The following is a 17,173-nucleotide window of genomic DNA, read 5'->3' as shown; positions in this document are numbered from 1 at the left end:
CGGTACTTTAATCCCGGTCATAAAAGTAATCCGCTCATAAAGTTACGCGACGATGGACATAAGGGATGGGATTTTCTCGCACAAAGATTCCGAAGTAATTAAGATAAAATACCATAGTCTTTTTGTGTGTGACCGTTACACTGCCGGCTTCCACCGTTCATATGCCGAGTTAATCCCGGAGTTTGCAATAAAGCTCCTAAAATATTTGTGCTCCAAGCGAAATTACCCATATTGAAAATACCCTTCGGTGGTAACAGCCGAAGGGTTATTTATACCAGCGTGATCCACTGCTGTATTCCGTGCATAAAACGCGAGTAAGAACCTAAAATCTGAATCCCTCGTAGGAATAAGGGCGAACGAAAGACTACTTAACGGCCGTCTGGTGAAGTGGTAAGTGACATGGTCACTACACAGGGGGGTCGCGGGTTCGAATCCCGCCAAGGGAAGATATTTGTATGATAAATATAAATGTCTTTTCCAGGGTTATGGATGTCTATTAAATATATGTATGTGTATAATAAAAATCTTACATTTATATCCGTTATCTGGTATCTGTAACACAAGTTCTTTACGAACTTATCACGGGATCAGTTAACGTGGCGTGATTGTTAGTAAATATTTGATTGACGCAACCTTCAATGCAAGAACCTTAAGAATTGTTAAGAGATTGATTGACAATAACTTTGCTTTTGTCATGCAAAACATTGGACATTAGACGATTTGAACCAGCGCCGTCCCAAGTTTAATGATAAAAAATGTTTCTTTGCGCATTTAATCTTCAATGTGTCGAAATACGATCGCACTGAGAGTAGAAAAAGGGTTAGGGTTACAAAAAAGGCGGTCGTCCATCACCGCCTCTGTCAACGAGGCTCGCCATCAATGCCGCAAAAACAATTAGTAGGTCAATATTTATTTGATTGCCCGAAACCGGCTTGGAATGAATGATGACCGTCGTATCGTTTATTAATCTATTTCATTAAAATAAATAACAATTATCGATAACGTTTTGTAACGATGAATTTTATTTAGATTAAAAACATTTAAATAATTATCCATTATGTGTTACAGTGGCTTGATGACACTTATAATATGGGGCAGTATTGTTAAGTAACGGAATGAATATGGCGAAAACCAACATGGCGCTAGCAATAATTTCAGATAGTTTTGCACAAGTTCCGGAAAACGACATTCGGATACATGCTAGCTGCGTCAAGCAACGAAAAGACCAAGAGAATCGAGATCTTCTCCTTGCATTATAACACACACATTTCCTACACATACTTGCATTTTAGAATACATTTGTCATTCTTTTTTTATTGCTTAGTTGGGTGGACGAGCTCACAGCCCACCTGATGTTAAGTGGTTACTGGAGCCCATAGACATCTACGACGCAAATGCGCCAACCACCTTGAGATATAAGTTCTAAGGTCTCAAGTATAGTTTCTACGGCTACTCCACCCTTCAAACCGAAACGCATTACTGCTTCACGGTAGAAATAGGCAGCAGGGTGGTGGTACCTACCCGCGCGGACTCACAAGAGGTTCTGCCGCCAGTAACTATATTAAGGGATGTTAGGAAACAGATAGCCACGCACTTATTCTGAAGATCAAATTTACACAAGGAGTCCTACAAAACGACAAAATACAAACGAGCTTTTTGCTGTCGACCCTGGTATTACCGACCTAAGCAAATACTTATCTACGGGGCCGAGTGAGCAGTCTTGCTATATTTTACATGAACTATTACGACTCTTTGTTGGAATTTTGGTTTTTAAATGAATTATATATTATATTATTTCATTCTGCTGTTAGTTGAGTCGATTACCCTTTTTTTTATTGTCTTTGTAGGCAGACGAGCATACGGCCCACCAAATGGTGAGTCGGCCATGGACTTCAGCAATGCTAGTAATGGATTAGATACATTCATACCGTGCAATAAAATTTTGTCGAGGTCGATTTTACAAAAAAATTGCGTCCAGATTAAATTTATTTCAGTACTTTTTTTTAATAGATGATGAACGAGATCACATCTCAACTCATCTTAAGTGGTTACCGAAGCTCGTAGACATTCACTTGTAATACACACCACGACACCAGTACGCTGCATCGTAGACTAATTTTAAAGTTAAGAACGATTTCTGTACCTTGGTGAGGTTATTAAAAGGGTGATTAAAAAAAATTACAGAATTCATGCTCAAAACAAAATCGTATCAGACCAAAAATATTAATCTTAATAGTTTAATCATTTATGCATTGTGAATTTATAAATAAATCTAATGACGTAACAGCAATCGGACAATTTTCTTTTCCTCCTGAAATTACTAAACAGTCTCATGTTTAGAGGAATAAAGTAACGATCAGTATCGCAAATCCTTATTCCAGGTTATCCCATCTCTGAAGAATTACAGCAGCTCTCAAAGTCCCCGACATTTGGAAAGTTGTTTCTGTCGCGCATGAAGATGTCACGCCAGAATTCCCCGGCTTTTTGGCGAACGTGCATTCCACGAGAGGAATTCCACCGCGGTCCGGGCATTGTGGCGTTACACCGCAAAGGTAAACTAAACGTGTTTGTCCAATACCTGAATTACATTTGTGAATTTCATTCGCAAAGAAATTTATCGAGGGCAACAGATACTTTGATCTCTTGCTCGAATCAGATAGCCTATCTAGATGTGTCTGGTCACGATGGATTAAAAGAGAGTAAATAATACGTCCATTCAGTTTCAGGGTCCGGTTTATTGTGTAAAAGATGTATTTAGTTACAAGACAGTAAGACAGTAGTGCTGAAGAAGCACTTTAAATAAGGCTGTATACATACATATATACTTGAGTGTTTACACACTACACTAGTGTCAGTTTACTATAGTAATCGCTATCGCCTGCTTCTAAGCGAGCAACATTTTCGATCATCGGTCTTTTCGCTTCCACCGCAGAAAGCCCTACAGCCGAACAGATGGTGAATGATTATCGTCACTAATGCAAGTCAGCAAAGCCAGGGCAAAAACACAAAAAACCGTCTATGGAACTTCTATAGAACCTTCCCTAACCTCATTTGCAAAAGCAAATTTTGAAGCACTTTACTATTACTATTTGAAGTCGTCGTGGCCTAAGGGATAAGATGTCCGGTGCATTCGTATTGAGCGATGCACCGATGTTCGAATCCCAGGCTGGTACCAATTTTTCTAAAGAATTACGCACTCAACAAATATTCACGATTAACTTCCACGGTGAAGGAATAACGTCATGTAATAAAAATCAAACCCGCAAAACTATAATTTGCGTAATTACTGGTGGAGGACCTCTTGTGAGGCCGCGCGGGTAGCTACCACCACCCTGCCTATTTCTGCCGTGAAGCAGTAATGCATTTCGGTTTAAAGGGTGGGGCAGCCGTTGTAACTATACTGAGGTCTTAGAACTTATATCTCAAAGGAGGTAGCGCATTTACGTTGTAGATGTTTATGGGCTCTAGTAACCACTTAACACCAGGTGGGCTGTGAGCTCGTCCATTCATCTTAGCAATGAAAATAAAAATAAAAAACTTAGAAGGGAAGTTATCTTTCAAAACCAAATGGTACTCAGCAAAAAATGCCTCTGAAAACGAATAGTACTACTATGTGAGTGGTGCGATAATAATAGGAAGACAACGGCATCAATTGCATTAATTTATTCTGAAACTTCCCGTAGTAGGATCATTAAAAATCATAGATAGAATCAATGCGTTTTTATTATTTAGTATTAGTAGTACTATTCATCCAATTCCACGAAGCCCTTCGTGCGGCCAATGACCGGAGGCGCTTTCAAAGAGTAAAATCCTGTCCAAATATGATGGTCACGACCCTCAGCAGTGAGGAAACAACGCAAGGAGGAGGTACTACTCAAGCAAGTTCCAAACAGAATTCATGAATTATTTTCAAACTTCATTATAATGGGAGTCACACTCTGTTAAATCAGTTCATGTAAAATTGTATGTATTATTATATGTATTTGACTAAATTAAAATAATTAATTAAATAACTAAACGAAATAAAATTAATATTTGACCAGCCCTACGCGTTATTCTCTATTGGCTTGGAGATTCAAAGTTTAAATGGCTAGTTAAGCCTATAAGTGAGCTCAGAGATGTAAATCTAGCTGAAATTTAAATTTGGCGCTTACTATATTATTATATAGAAATTCATTGACTGTTATTATCAGCTATTCGAGTTCTGATAAGCTTGCAAATATAGATGTACTTGCAAATATAGATGTAGAATTATACAATTAGGGATATGATTGTTAGGATTACTATTTCTACATATGCTATTTCTAAAATAATACCAGGCTGAAATAACACTTTAATTTTTTTTATTGCCTTTGTAGGCAAACGAGCATACGGCCCACCTGATGGTGAGTGGTTACCGTCGCCCATGGACTTCAGCAATGCCAGGGGCAGAGCCAAGCCGCTGCCTACCGCTTTGTAAGAAATACGGACAAAAATACAATTACATCCTCAGATTTTACTTTTAAAATAAATAAAAAACTTTTAAAATGTTTGTGATTTCAATACGTTATTTAAAAAGCATCATGCTGCCGCAAAACCAGTTCTTCATTTAAACAAATCAGTTCAATGAAATTCAAAGTCACAAACAACACCGAGATCGAGCTTAAGAATTGACTTAGTATTGTGAACAGAATTTGTGGATACTTGCTTAAGAAGCCAGTGTAGATCTTATTTACTGTACGTTATTCGTTCGCGACTCGGAAACGAGAGAAGCCTTCTAAGCCAGTAGATAAATTCGGATCCGTATGATTATTTTTATCCGAATACGTTTTCCTTTGTAATATTCTATTCGTTCTATGTACAGAGCTTACACGAGCCTCCTTACGAGGCATTATGCTATTACTGCGATGTTTTATTTTGTAATTTAATTTTTTTTACTATGTATTCTAAAAAAATCGCTCATATTAGAGGCAGACTAGCTATACACGCCCTGACTGAAACGTTTCAAGAAAGTTATCATAAAGCGCTACAGAAACACAAAGAATGAGGCGCGAATATTCAATCCAAAAATCCGAAAAAAATTATTCAATGTACTGTTAATTTGACCATGCGGTTTCAAGTGATAATATTGAACTCTGCTTTTATATAACAACAGAGGAACTCGTAATATTGAATTATAATAATAACAGTATTCAATTTAAAAAGTATTAAATAAATTTAACACGTATATATAACAAACAGTATAGGATAGGATAGTTCAAGAACTGAGCACGCTACATCAATAAATTGCGGTTAAAAGAAATCGCACTGAACTTTACATTTACGTTAACAACTAACTTACTGTTCTGGTCATACGTGATGTTTCACTGAACTATCACCCTAAGTATTACTGGTTTAGTGATGATTAACCTGTTGCTTTAACTCATTTTATTATTCCTCAATTAAATTTGCCCAATATAACGTTATAAATTTAAGTATGAAGATATAATTTTTGCTAGATTTTGTAAATCTATTCCCTAATTCAGATTGTAATCCCAAGGCAATGATGATGTGGCATTAACTACGATTTTCGTGAGTCGTAGACGTGATTGCAACTTTTTCGGTTTAATCTCGCGTTATTATAACCACCAAAACTGTACAGTATTCGAAAGGTCGAATTTTTTTTTACTGCCCTTGTAGGCAGACGAGCATTTGGCCTACCGGATGGTGAGTGGTTACCGTCCCTCGTGGACATCAGCAATGCCAGGGGCAGAGCCAAACCGCTGCCCACCGTTAACTAATATAATAATCAAAGGAAATGATATGATAAGAAAAAATAAACGTGAGATTATACCGTAAAATTTTAATTCATTTATAAAATCATGGTGTAAGGTATAGAAAATGCCTATGCCCATTACTCTTACAGATATTATATAAAAATAAAATTCACAACATCTAACTGATACTAACACTATTGAGTAACATATCAACGTCTACAGCATAATCGACGATAGAGATTGAAAACTGCTACGAGGGATGTGAAAGCGCAGTCGTTTTTGAATCTGTGCCAAAATTGTTACATTAATATCCCATAGACATCACGGAATATTCAATGTACAGATATACAAGAATTTAATAGTATAGAATAGTATTGGAATAGGTAAGAGGATAATAGTTTTGAATATTATTGAAATAGATACAAGAATATAAGACATAAATGACTGAGGAAAATTTTAGGGTAATCTACAAAAAATATTACACTAAAACATGAGACTTTTTCGCGGGAACGCGAGGAGTGAAGTTGTATGATTTGTTTTATTTTGTCTATTTAGTGTTTCTTCAGGTTTAAATGTGTAATAACGGTGGTTTATTAACTGTTTAATATCTGTGAATGTGCACAAATGTAGGAAAATGAAACAAAGCTGCTGGACGTAACTTCTCGGGTTCCTCCAAAAAGTCCACTGAAAAAATCTCAGTAAATGACCACCATTTTACTGCGATTATATTTCATCCCATATCATCTCATTTCATTAAATTTCATCCCAGTTGATTAATGTTTCAAATTAATCATCTTCATTTCATTTCACTCCATATTATCATTTTTCATAAAATTAAGAATATAAAGTAAAATAAGACATGACTTAAAGGTCTTCGTTACCAGGTCATAAAATCTCTTAAAAAAAAAACTAAAACATGAGAAAAATTGGGATGTACCTGAAAATTATGAGACCAAAAAAAATACAACGTAAAACCCTTCTGAAACAATGCCAATGTTCGCCGACACGATGTACAGATTACGCAAAATAACAGAGCACACACACACACACAGTGGCACCCAAAGGCCAGAGACCCAGGTAGACATTATAATAACATTGTATCAAAGTTGTTTCGCGAACGGCATGTCGGAGTCTCGTCTTTGAACAAATTTCTCCCGTCGCGTTGACATGTTTCAGATGAGGTTACATCTTTGTTTGCGTTTAGTTTGAATAACAATTTCCCGTTCGTCAAAAGTCGCTCAACATGTGTTATTTATTCAAAACTAGAACGATTCAACAAAATAATGTTAGCGTCATCGTTTTCCTTGTTTGAATTGGAGAGTTTGAAAAAGTGAAGCGTTGATAAAATTCATTTAATTGAATTACGAAGAACTTAATATAAACCTAGCGTTTTTGAACACAGATGGTTAATGGCAATAAATCACACACGGACATCCGGCCCTAAATTAGGATTCTCTGTGTTATGACAGATGGCAAATTATCTTTGCTATATAATGCTTGGTCCTATGTGGTATCTTATAGTTTAACTGGAACTGGAATAGGTAAATCAAACGCATCTACAGTTACACATATCAAATAAAGAAATCTAAAAGAAAAACGTTTCATACTTTGATTTTTATAAAAAGAATGACAATGCAAGAAATACGATCACATAATTTAGCTGGTGAAACATTTGGCTCGTGAAATCGGGTGCAGGTCTGCAAGCCTCGGTCGATTGCATAAATTTTAATATTAGAGACGTTACTGCTCAATATCAAAAGCTGGCCAACGGGTTTTGGCTTTTGTAGAACGTGTAAAATCAAATATAAGTTTGTTAAACAAATTTTAGAAGGGTTAAGGTTAGCCGTTCTTTGAATAGAAGTATCCGTAATGACGATCAATTAAGTTCTGGCCTATTGAAATGCATCAGTTATTTTTACAAAGTTTTAATGATAGCCATAACTAGGATAGGATTTTGTTGTTGAAAATAAATACACCCTTTATATACTTATTCATAAAATAATGTTAATAAGCAAACATATAATTGTTAAATAAAATTTTAATTCACGACTTTCAAACGGTACTAAATAGAAGACGATTCAATATTTATTGTTTACACAATCGAATTTATCAAACAAATCGAACGGAAACAAAAAGCCACATTAAATACTATGGGTCCTACTATGTTTTCAGACTGAATAAACATACGGGCGGCGTCCAAACCGAGTCAACGACACGGAAACTGATTGTAATTACCGTCCATAGATAAGCAATGATACCCTAATTAAATGGAGTAATGTGAACCATGTTCAACAACCTATTTACTGTACTATACCTACGAATATAGACATAAATTCCATTTTGAATTTTGATGAATACTACTTACAACATAATTTATATTTTTGTAATTGTATTGCTTTAACTGAACTAGTTTTGAAATTTTTATATGATATTACCTATTTAATGCATAATATGTTCGTGTCATAATAAATATGTTCATGTCATATACATTTTGATGTTCTTATGCTACGAAAATAGTAGTACAAATTAGTTATTGTGAGTAATTAATTATACTAGGTAAGAGGTGTAACTTGTAAATACCAAGATTTCTTTTTTAGGAATTTTAGGCTAAACTAAGATGATAGGTTTTTCATTCATAAAATTCACAAAGATAATTGATTCTTCTATTTAATTTTAAAACAAATATTGCAGTTTTCATAATAAATAACAGCAGATTTATTTTATTTAACATTACTGTCCACTAACGGTGCTCGGGATGAGATATTATGCTTTATCTTAGAATTTTCATATTCCGTACTAAACATATTCTGCTTCGATATTTCCATTACAAGACAAAAAAAGCTTGCCTTATTTTCGCCTATTGATCAATTGTCTCCATTGTACCTAATACCTCAAGAGAAAACTTAAAGTGATACAAAATTTTATGGAAAGGACAACGCTCGAAGTTTCACTATACTTTTAAAAGACAAATGAGAAGGTTCGAAAAAAAACTATTGCAAAAACATATCGGTGACATAGAAGGAATAAAATTAAAATAGCAACTGCGAGATTATGAAGCTGATCCCACGACCCAATAGATCACAGAGCTTGCAGACTTACCTTCAAGGAGAGCAGTATTCAACAGTGAACAATTTTCGGCTAGTGATAATCTATCTATCTATCTATCTATCTATCTATCTATATATAGAAAAATGAATTGCTGTTCGTTTGTCTCGCTAAAACTCAAGAACGGCTGGACCAATTTGGCTAATTTTGGTCTTGAATTATTTCTGGAAGTTCAGAGAAGGTTTAAAAGGTAAATGAATATAAAAATGCTCGGAATTAAATAAAAAAGTCAATTTTGTTTTTCCTTTGATGTGTCCCCCATTGGACCGATTTCTTTTGTTTGTTTTAAGTTTATTTTATACAAAAGTTTAGGTCTTTTATTTATCGATTGAAGCACTACGAAGTCTGCCGGGTCAGCTGGTCGATAATAAAAAATACAAAATGTGTGCAATTCACACGTGGTAGAAGTGAAACCTTCCAAAATTAAAATCCTAAACGTCTTAAGTATATGTAAAATTTTGTCATTAGTAAATAATTGTAAGGTAGCGCCCTCTGTGAATTGATATTTTAATTTCACGTATAATCCTAAATTAAAATTCACTACAAGAGCTTTCATACACACGTTAGTATTAAAAAATCTCACAGATGGCGCTGTATTAAGTAGTATGTATATTTCTGTCTCATTCTTTGTTGGCTTCATCCTACACATTTTTGTATTTGTGTCTCTTACCTGTCGTTTTTTCCGTTGCATCCGGTTTGAAATCACAACGATTCTAAAGAAGTTTTCACTTCAAAAATTACACCTAACCGTCAAAAAAATCGATAAAACGGCCACTTACCTGACTCATCATTGGATCTGTGTTAATCTGACACATGTAGGTACCAGAGTCTTTGGGCTCCACATTGCTGATGTACAACTTCCAAGTGTTGTGCCCGTTGTGTGTAACTGACAGTCGCGGGTTCAGTGTCACCATGTGTGTGTGGATCGCCAGAATCGTCTTCGTGTCCGATTTTATCCAGGCCACCTGTATAGTCCCAAGCTTTTATTGTCCAAAGAGATCTCCAACAAAGTACTCGCTGATATCTATGCACTATTACTACTGATTGAAAGAGAGCACGTGTTAAATGCGATTAAAATATTTGAGGACTGTTTAATTTTTTTAAAACGATCCTTTCCCTACTCTAATAAAAGTAAATAAAATCTTTAGAAGTAAACTAAATTCAGGTTTACCTAAGAATACTTATGAACTTCTTCAGTTGAATGGTACAAGGAAAACTTTACCACAAAACACGGAGAGTTCACAAAGTCGCGGTACAAGATTACGTAAACTACCCACCGTTATCCGTTAAGATAAATCGTCCCATTATTAGAATAACAAACATTTTTATTCTCTTATCGACTTTATCCTCGAACAATACTTTGTTTATGAAAATAGCAACATGATTTTCTACGTATTTCACTAATTAACTCATCGAATCGAATCTTATAATAATCTTATACCTTTAAACGAGCAATTCTTGTAATATATAGGTATATGTATATGTATATAATCAGAATCTCGTAAAACGGCTCCAACGATTTTCATAAAATTTAGTATACAGGGGATTTCGGGGGCGATAAATCGATCTAGCTACGATTTATTTTCAGAAAATGTTGTTTTATTCGTGTTTTCAATAATCAACTCTTCCCGACATCTATTGGCGAATAACAATACTATTTATCTTAATTGAGGGCAACTAACCGCTTTAAAGACACAACAAGATGGTGTTATCAAAAAAAAAAACGAGCAATGCTCGGTCATCATCTATGTTAATATACTTAAGATAAAACTCGATGACATTTATGCCATTTATTTTTTTGGACATGAGCTTTCCTGTGAAACACAAAACCAGCTATTTATATAACACATATTTTCACCCTACTACTGCAATATGTTTCAATTTATTGGGTACTTAACCATAATAGAAGCTCTACTCACAAGCAATTCTAAGCTACGTATATTTAGCAAAACCTAGATAATTTTTTAAGATTACATATCGAGGAGTAAAGGCTACATTTTTGCAACATTACAGAAGAGGCATTTAAAGTTTAAAATTTGGAAAATATATTATAACAAAAAAACTTCTTCAGCTATTTCAATGGAGTAAACTTAATTGAAATTCAATTAAAAACATTGAATCGTTGATGCTAATACCAAATAAAACGCACTTTTAAAAAAACTAAAAAAAAACGCTTTTATAGAAAATCCAACTAAAAACTTGATGATAAATTTTAATAAATTTGTGTGTAAAAATTTAAATGAGTGGAAAACAAATTATTTTTTTGTAAAAAAAAGCGTGGAGTGCGTGGTATCAGTAGTTATAAATATTTTATGAACAGATATGAGTAGAAGGGTTATTTTGATAATATTTTATAGTTCGGTTTTCTATAAAAGCGTATTTTTTTAGTTTTTTTAAACTATTATTTATTTTTCATTTTTTAGTTGAGTTTAAATTTTTTCAATTTTTTTTTAAATATTATATTGTCGTCGGTCCTTAATATAAGTATGCCAAATTTCGAGTTAATCCGACGTTTTGAAGGGGGTCAAAATCATGTTCAAAGATTCCGTTACATACTAACATACATACGTCTGAAGCTAATAAAAGCGTATTAACAAATACGAATGTCGCGTATTAAGCGAAATGTCGCTTGAACCAAATAATCTTTCACCAAGCGAAATACGAAAGCGAAATTTTGTATTGTTATTAAGGTAAAAATAGGAAAACGCTATCTCATAATATAAAAATACCAATGTAATTGTCGCGTACCTTATAAGTTCCCAAATGATTAACGGTGCAAGTGAAATGAACATCTCTCCCTTGTGCTACGGTCAGATTTTCTAAGGGAGACAGAAATTCTGGCTCCGGCTCGTTATATCCTGACCCTTGTAGTTGACCTTGAACAAAAAACGTTTCATATTTACAAACATCATTTACAATCGTGTGTTTTTTTTATGATTAAAAGATTACTGGTGGCCCGGAGGCCTTTTCAGTTTCACCAGGATAGGTGGGCGAGCAAAAGCTCAGCCAGGAGGGGTGGGATTTGCTAACAACTGCCCGAGCGCCTACGGAAGGAGACCTAACAACTCCAGAGAAATTGCTTCGCGAATGAATCTACAACCGGATCGGAATCGCGACCCGCTGAGAAGATCCGGCGATAAACTCAGCGAGCAATCGTGTGGTCTCATAACAGTAGTAGTTTTTAAATTGAACAACTTGGTAATCATTTGTGCGTGCAAACCAGTTTTTTTGTGATATTTAACATTATAGCTTTCAGGAAAGATTAAAAAAACCTCACTATTTTACAGGATATTTGTTTCTATTTATAAATTCGAGACATATTGTAATACTGTGTAATTTCATAAACAATTTCGACCCGACATATACATCGACGAATGTAATATGAAAGGAATAATAGAGGAGACATTCACTCTTCAATCCAACGATTGAAAAAAACAATTTGTTCAATTATTTTCAAAGTTCAACCTCACTTATGTCTTTAAAGTGAAGAGAATACCCTTTCTAGCTATTCATTCACCAGGATACAACATTTGTATGTCCTCATTGAGTTTTCACAGCATATTCATCCATTCTTATTTAGAGTATCCTTATTTACTTAATTCTGCTTTATTAATGCTTAGGGTTTTTTTATTGCCCTTGGAGGCAGACGAGCATACAGCCAACCCACTTGATGGTGAGTGGTTAGTGAAGGGGAACTCATTCGAAAGCTAGATGGTACGTGGCAAAAAAGATCTCTGAAAACGCACTGTGGATGAACGCAGTGGCTCCAGGTAGTATGGATGAACTCTATTCCAGTGGCCGGCGGTGCAATAGGAAAAACAAAATAATGGAATAATCATTGATATCGAGTCAAAACAAAGTATTGTAATCTCTCAAAATCAGAAGCACGAATTGTAGAAAAGCAATTAAGCAATTATGTGTTCCAGCTTCAAAAATGGCACAGCTGTAATGGAATACAACTGAGACTTCAACCTTAGGCCCGCGGGTGGGTGGTGGCATTAACATTTTGATATCTACGGGCTCCGGCAACTATTTTACACGAGGAGGGCCATCAGTTCAAAAACGAAATGAAATTTAAAAAAATATATGTGGTGTCGTGGGCGTGGTACAACGGATAGGACCGAAGTTCCTTATTATAAAAAATACTAATTTAAAGTTCCATTCGAAGTATAAAGAAAATACTTATTCGGGTATATATCTTTTATTATGATTTTTTTATTGATAAAAATAAAAATAATCGCAAGGGTCAACCACTCCGCAGCGCAATGGAGTAGTCTTGCCCTGAGGGAACCGCCTGCATGATCACGGTATCCCCTACGCCAGGTAAGTATGATCTAGCAAGAGAAATACGAGAACGTCTATCAACTGTGCAACATCTCGTCACCGCGATTCAGGAATTGTTGAATTCACGTGCAGCGACATCTGTTGATAACAAACTAAACAGAAGAAATCTTACGTTACGGACGTTTTTTCTCGGTTAGGGTACCCCTCCGCATCGTCCCATAAGGAACTTCGTTCCAAAAATTTCAAATATTAGGTTAAGTAAGTAGTTTCTTAGTCCACATATTCCCAACTCAACTATTAGTAGCTTATTGTTTTAGCCTTCTTAAATATTTGCTTAATAATCGACACCCACGAGCCGTAATGTAAAGCTTATGTATACTGTTAACGAGAGAGTGTAGGCGTCTTGTAACTATACAAAAGGCTTGTGCCATTGTAAAGTAAATATAACTCACAATTCAGTACACCACATTGAGCTCACGTCTTTTATTCGTATTAACACGTGATATATTACTTACCGTAAATAATTCGTATGAAAGGAGTATGTATCATATAATAACTTTATTCACTTGCCAATTTTCGACTTTAATTAAACGTAATAATTATACAATCAAAGTAAAGAAGCTAAGTTAGCTTTTTCAGGTTAATGCTTTTATAGGTTTTGGGATTTATTACATTCAAGTCTAAGTTTAGTCCGAAATTTATATCGACGCTTGAAAGGCAAATATCACTAAGCGACAATAACTGCTTTGTACATAAACGATAGGCAATAACCATATTCGATGCGCAAAAAATATATATTTCTCGGTCTATTAAAATCATTTCAATCCTACAGCTACTAGCTAGATTCTACTACAGCTAGATTCGTTAAAATAATTTTTTTTTCAGGTATTTCAACTTTAAATTAGTCTACTGTAAAGTTCACGCATTGTCGCTTAGTCACGTTTGTCTTTCAAGCGTCGATATATTCTTTTATCTAGTCTTAGTTCATGCAGTAGTACGGTGTAACTTTATTTTTCCGTAAAACAATAATTACAACTACTCTTCTTTTATACAGGGTGGCCCATAAGTCCTTTGAAAAGTAAAATTTGAATAAAACGAACAGGGCGCGCGTGAGCGGTGCAGGGGAAGCGGGGGGAGTAACTTCGGTTTCTGGGAATTTAGTCGCGATGGAGCGTTTTACCGGAGCGGACCGTGCGTTTTGTGTGCGCGAGTTTTATAAAAACGACAATTCGGCAACCGTTGCGCGGCGTAAATTTCGAGAACACAAAGGTTTACACAACTTTGACGACACTCCAACTCTTCAAACGATTAAGAACTGGGTTGCTAAGTTCGAGGAGACCGGTTCGACGTTAGATAAACCGCGGTTGGGTCGCCCAAGGACGTCACGTACGGAACAAAACATAGACACAGTGACACAGTCTATTCGCGAAAATCCGACACAGTCAACTCGTAAGCGCGCCAGAGCATTAAACGTATCCAGGACATCGTTACAACGGATTTTGAAGAAAGATTTACATATGCACCCTTACAAAATTCAGTTGGTTCAAGAATTAAAGGAAACTGACGGTATTCAAAGACAAAATTATGCGAATGAAATGTTGAATCGGTTTACTTCCTTCAATAACATAATGTTCTCTGACGAGGCTCATTTCCATCTTAACGGGCATGTTAGTAACCAAATTGCCGCTATTGGAGCCCCATCAATCCAAAACTTAAGCATCAGAAGCCCTTACATAGTCCGAAAGTGACTGTTTGGGCCGCTATGTCAGCCCATGGTATCCTAGGGCCTTACTTCTTTGAGGATGGCAGAGGGCGCGCAGTTACTGTTACGTCGGAGCGATATGTGGCTATGATCGAAGAGTTTTTCATACCAGAATTGCAAAACTTTTCAGGCTTTAATGCCAGGACGTGGTTTCAACAGGATGGGGCCACTTCTCACACCTCTAACACTGCTATACCCGTTATCCGTCAACTTTTTCCTGGCAAAGTTATCTCTAAGAGAGGAGACATTTCCTGGCCTCCACGTAGTCCAGATCTGACCCCGATGGATTTTTTTTTGTGGGGCTACCTTAAGGCTAAAGTATACGACACAAACCCGCGGTCAATTGAGGCCCTAAAAGAAAACATCCGCAGAGAAATGACAAGCATTTCAGCAGTGACGTGCCGCGCAGTCATCGACAATTTTAGACGTCGTTTGCAAGAGTGCCGTGATCGCAACGGATTACATTTAGGAGATGTTATTTTCAAAAAATAATTCCTGTTTTTTAAGCTTTTTATGTAAATAAAAATTTAATTCATAATGTAATTAGTTTTATTTTAATAAATTTTTTTTCATATCAAAGGACTTATGGGCCACCCTGTACATATAAATTCATCTAATTCAAATATTTAGTACTGTTAAATTGGTTGGTACCGGTATCTTGCTTATTATTAGTGCGTAGGAATCGTGCAGTCTAAATTGCATATTAGCAAGGTACTCATCTCAATGTAAATAAAACTTTCACCTTATCCTATTGGAAGATATTTTAATATCCTGTGCATCATGAGCTTATTCTGCCTATTAAAATAAAATAAAAATCGTTCAATATAGTACTTTTAATACCAAACGAATAACTTTCGCCACTTTGTTAATCTTCTAATTAATGTATTGTAATTAGATGTTAAACTATTTTTAACATATTTATGTTATGGTATGGTATGGTTTGTAAGTCCGTTCCATTTTACGTTCTTTGAGTTTTACTATAATTGTCATAAAGCCATACTTAGAGCATACGATCTGAAAGTCAATAAACCTCATTGTTAAAGCTTGTGTTACTTAAAATCCCCTTTGAGGATGTAATTGTTATTTTTTTAACAATATTTCCCTCCTGATCGATAAAAGTATAAAATTAGATCTTCTCAGTAGGCGATAATTAAGATGTTCCATTGGCATTGTCATTAAGTGACAGTAAGAAATTACTATCAGGTCAACCGTTGAATGAAAGAAAACCGATTATTTCGTGAATTATAATTTCAACGCATTGATAAGACACAATTCAAATAATATCAAAGAGCAAACTTACATTTTTTTCGCATATCCAGAACAATTAATTAGCAACCGACCAGGATTCTCCCAATCAACAATTCAGCTGTATCAATGGTCGAATCAGCTTTATTTGCCACAGTAGCCAAATACAATCAGAAGAAATACAGGTCGAATCGGCATTACAAATTGCTTTAAATTGGGTCAGACTGGCACAAACAAAAATGTAAAATTGCCGACGTCTGATGCTTAAGGTAATCGATTTGCTTTAATAAAGTGTCATATTACAAATGTAGTAATATCTATATATTAATACGTGAAGCAAAAACTTTATATCCCTTTTTACGAAAATTGCGAGGACGGAAGACTATGAAATTTTCCACACTTATACAGAATATAAAGAAGAAGTGCACAATGCTAATACTTTTTTAAAATAATGCATAAAAGATACATTAAATCAATAAAGGAATCATTACACACAGTATCACAAAACATTACATACCATGTATTTGACGCACACACGCATGCATACTATTTATTGTCCAACTTTTGTTACTGACGTCTGTTGTCAAATTGAGAATAGATTAAATATTGTTTTTCTTTATTATTATTTTTTTATATTGTAGCCTTGGCGAAATTTGTGATTATAAAAGTTTAAAATACAATCATAATAGTGTACAAACTTACAATTCCAATTAATTATAGTCGAATTTCGACTAATGCGGGACCTCTAGTACGAACTAAATACTTGACATTTCTAGTGTCCAAAAATTATTAATTGACTGAATTTCGCCTCTGTTACGTTTACGCTCCATATAAATACGAATATTTTGGTCGTTATTATTTACATACGAAACTTTGTATTTCTATCACTGTACATGGTAATTATCAGAACTGAAATTTCAACCGTACTGTCTCAAAGTGGACGCCAGAACACACGTAGTAATATCTGCGAGGGGCCGTAAGCTGATCTGTCTATCTATCATCATACAATTCACTTGAAACGTTCACCTCATATCACAAAGTG

General features: G+C 35.1%; 1 protein-coding gene across 2 annotated transcripts in view; it reads right to left on the bottom strand.

Annotated features, from left to right (window-relative positions):
* Positions 1-17,173, bottom strand: part of LOC114241388 (lachesin) — a 69,268-nt gene that overhangs the window by 27,148 nt on the left and 24,947 nt on the right. For both annotated transcript variants that reach the window (XM_028172209.2, XM_089728349.1), the window contains 2 exons: positions 11,589-11,716; positions 9,620-9,805 (listed from right to left, as the gene is read on the bottom strand). In XM_028172209.2, coding sequence (XP_028028010.2) covers positions 9,620-9,805; positions 11,589-11,716 — 314 coding nt within the window. The remainder of the gene's footprint in view (positions 1-9,619; positions 9,806-11,588; positions 11,717-17,173) is intronic.

This window comes from Bombyx mandarina, chromosome 06, assembly GCF_030267445.1.
Source record: "Bombyx mandarina strain Sakado chromosome 06, ASM3026744v2".
NCBI classification, from domain to species: Eukaryota; Metazoa; Arthropoda; class Insecta; order Lepidoptera; family Bombycidae; genus Bombyx; species Bombyx mandarina.
Note: the sequence above shows the minus strand (reverse complement) of the source record. Positions and strands in the feature narration are given on the sequence as shown.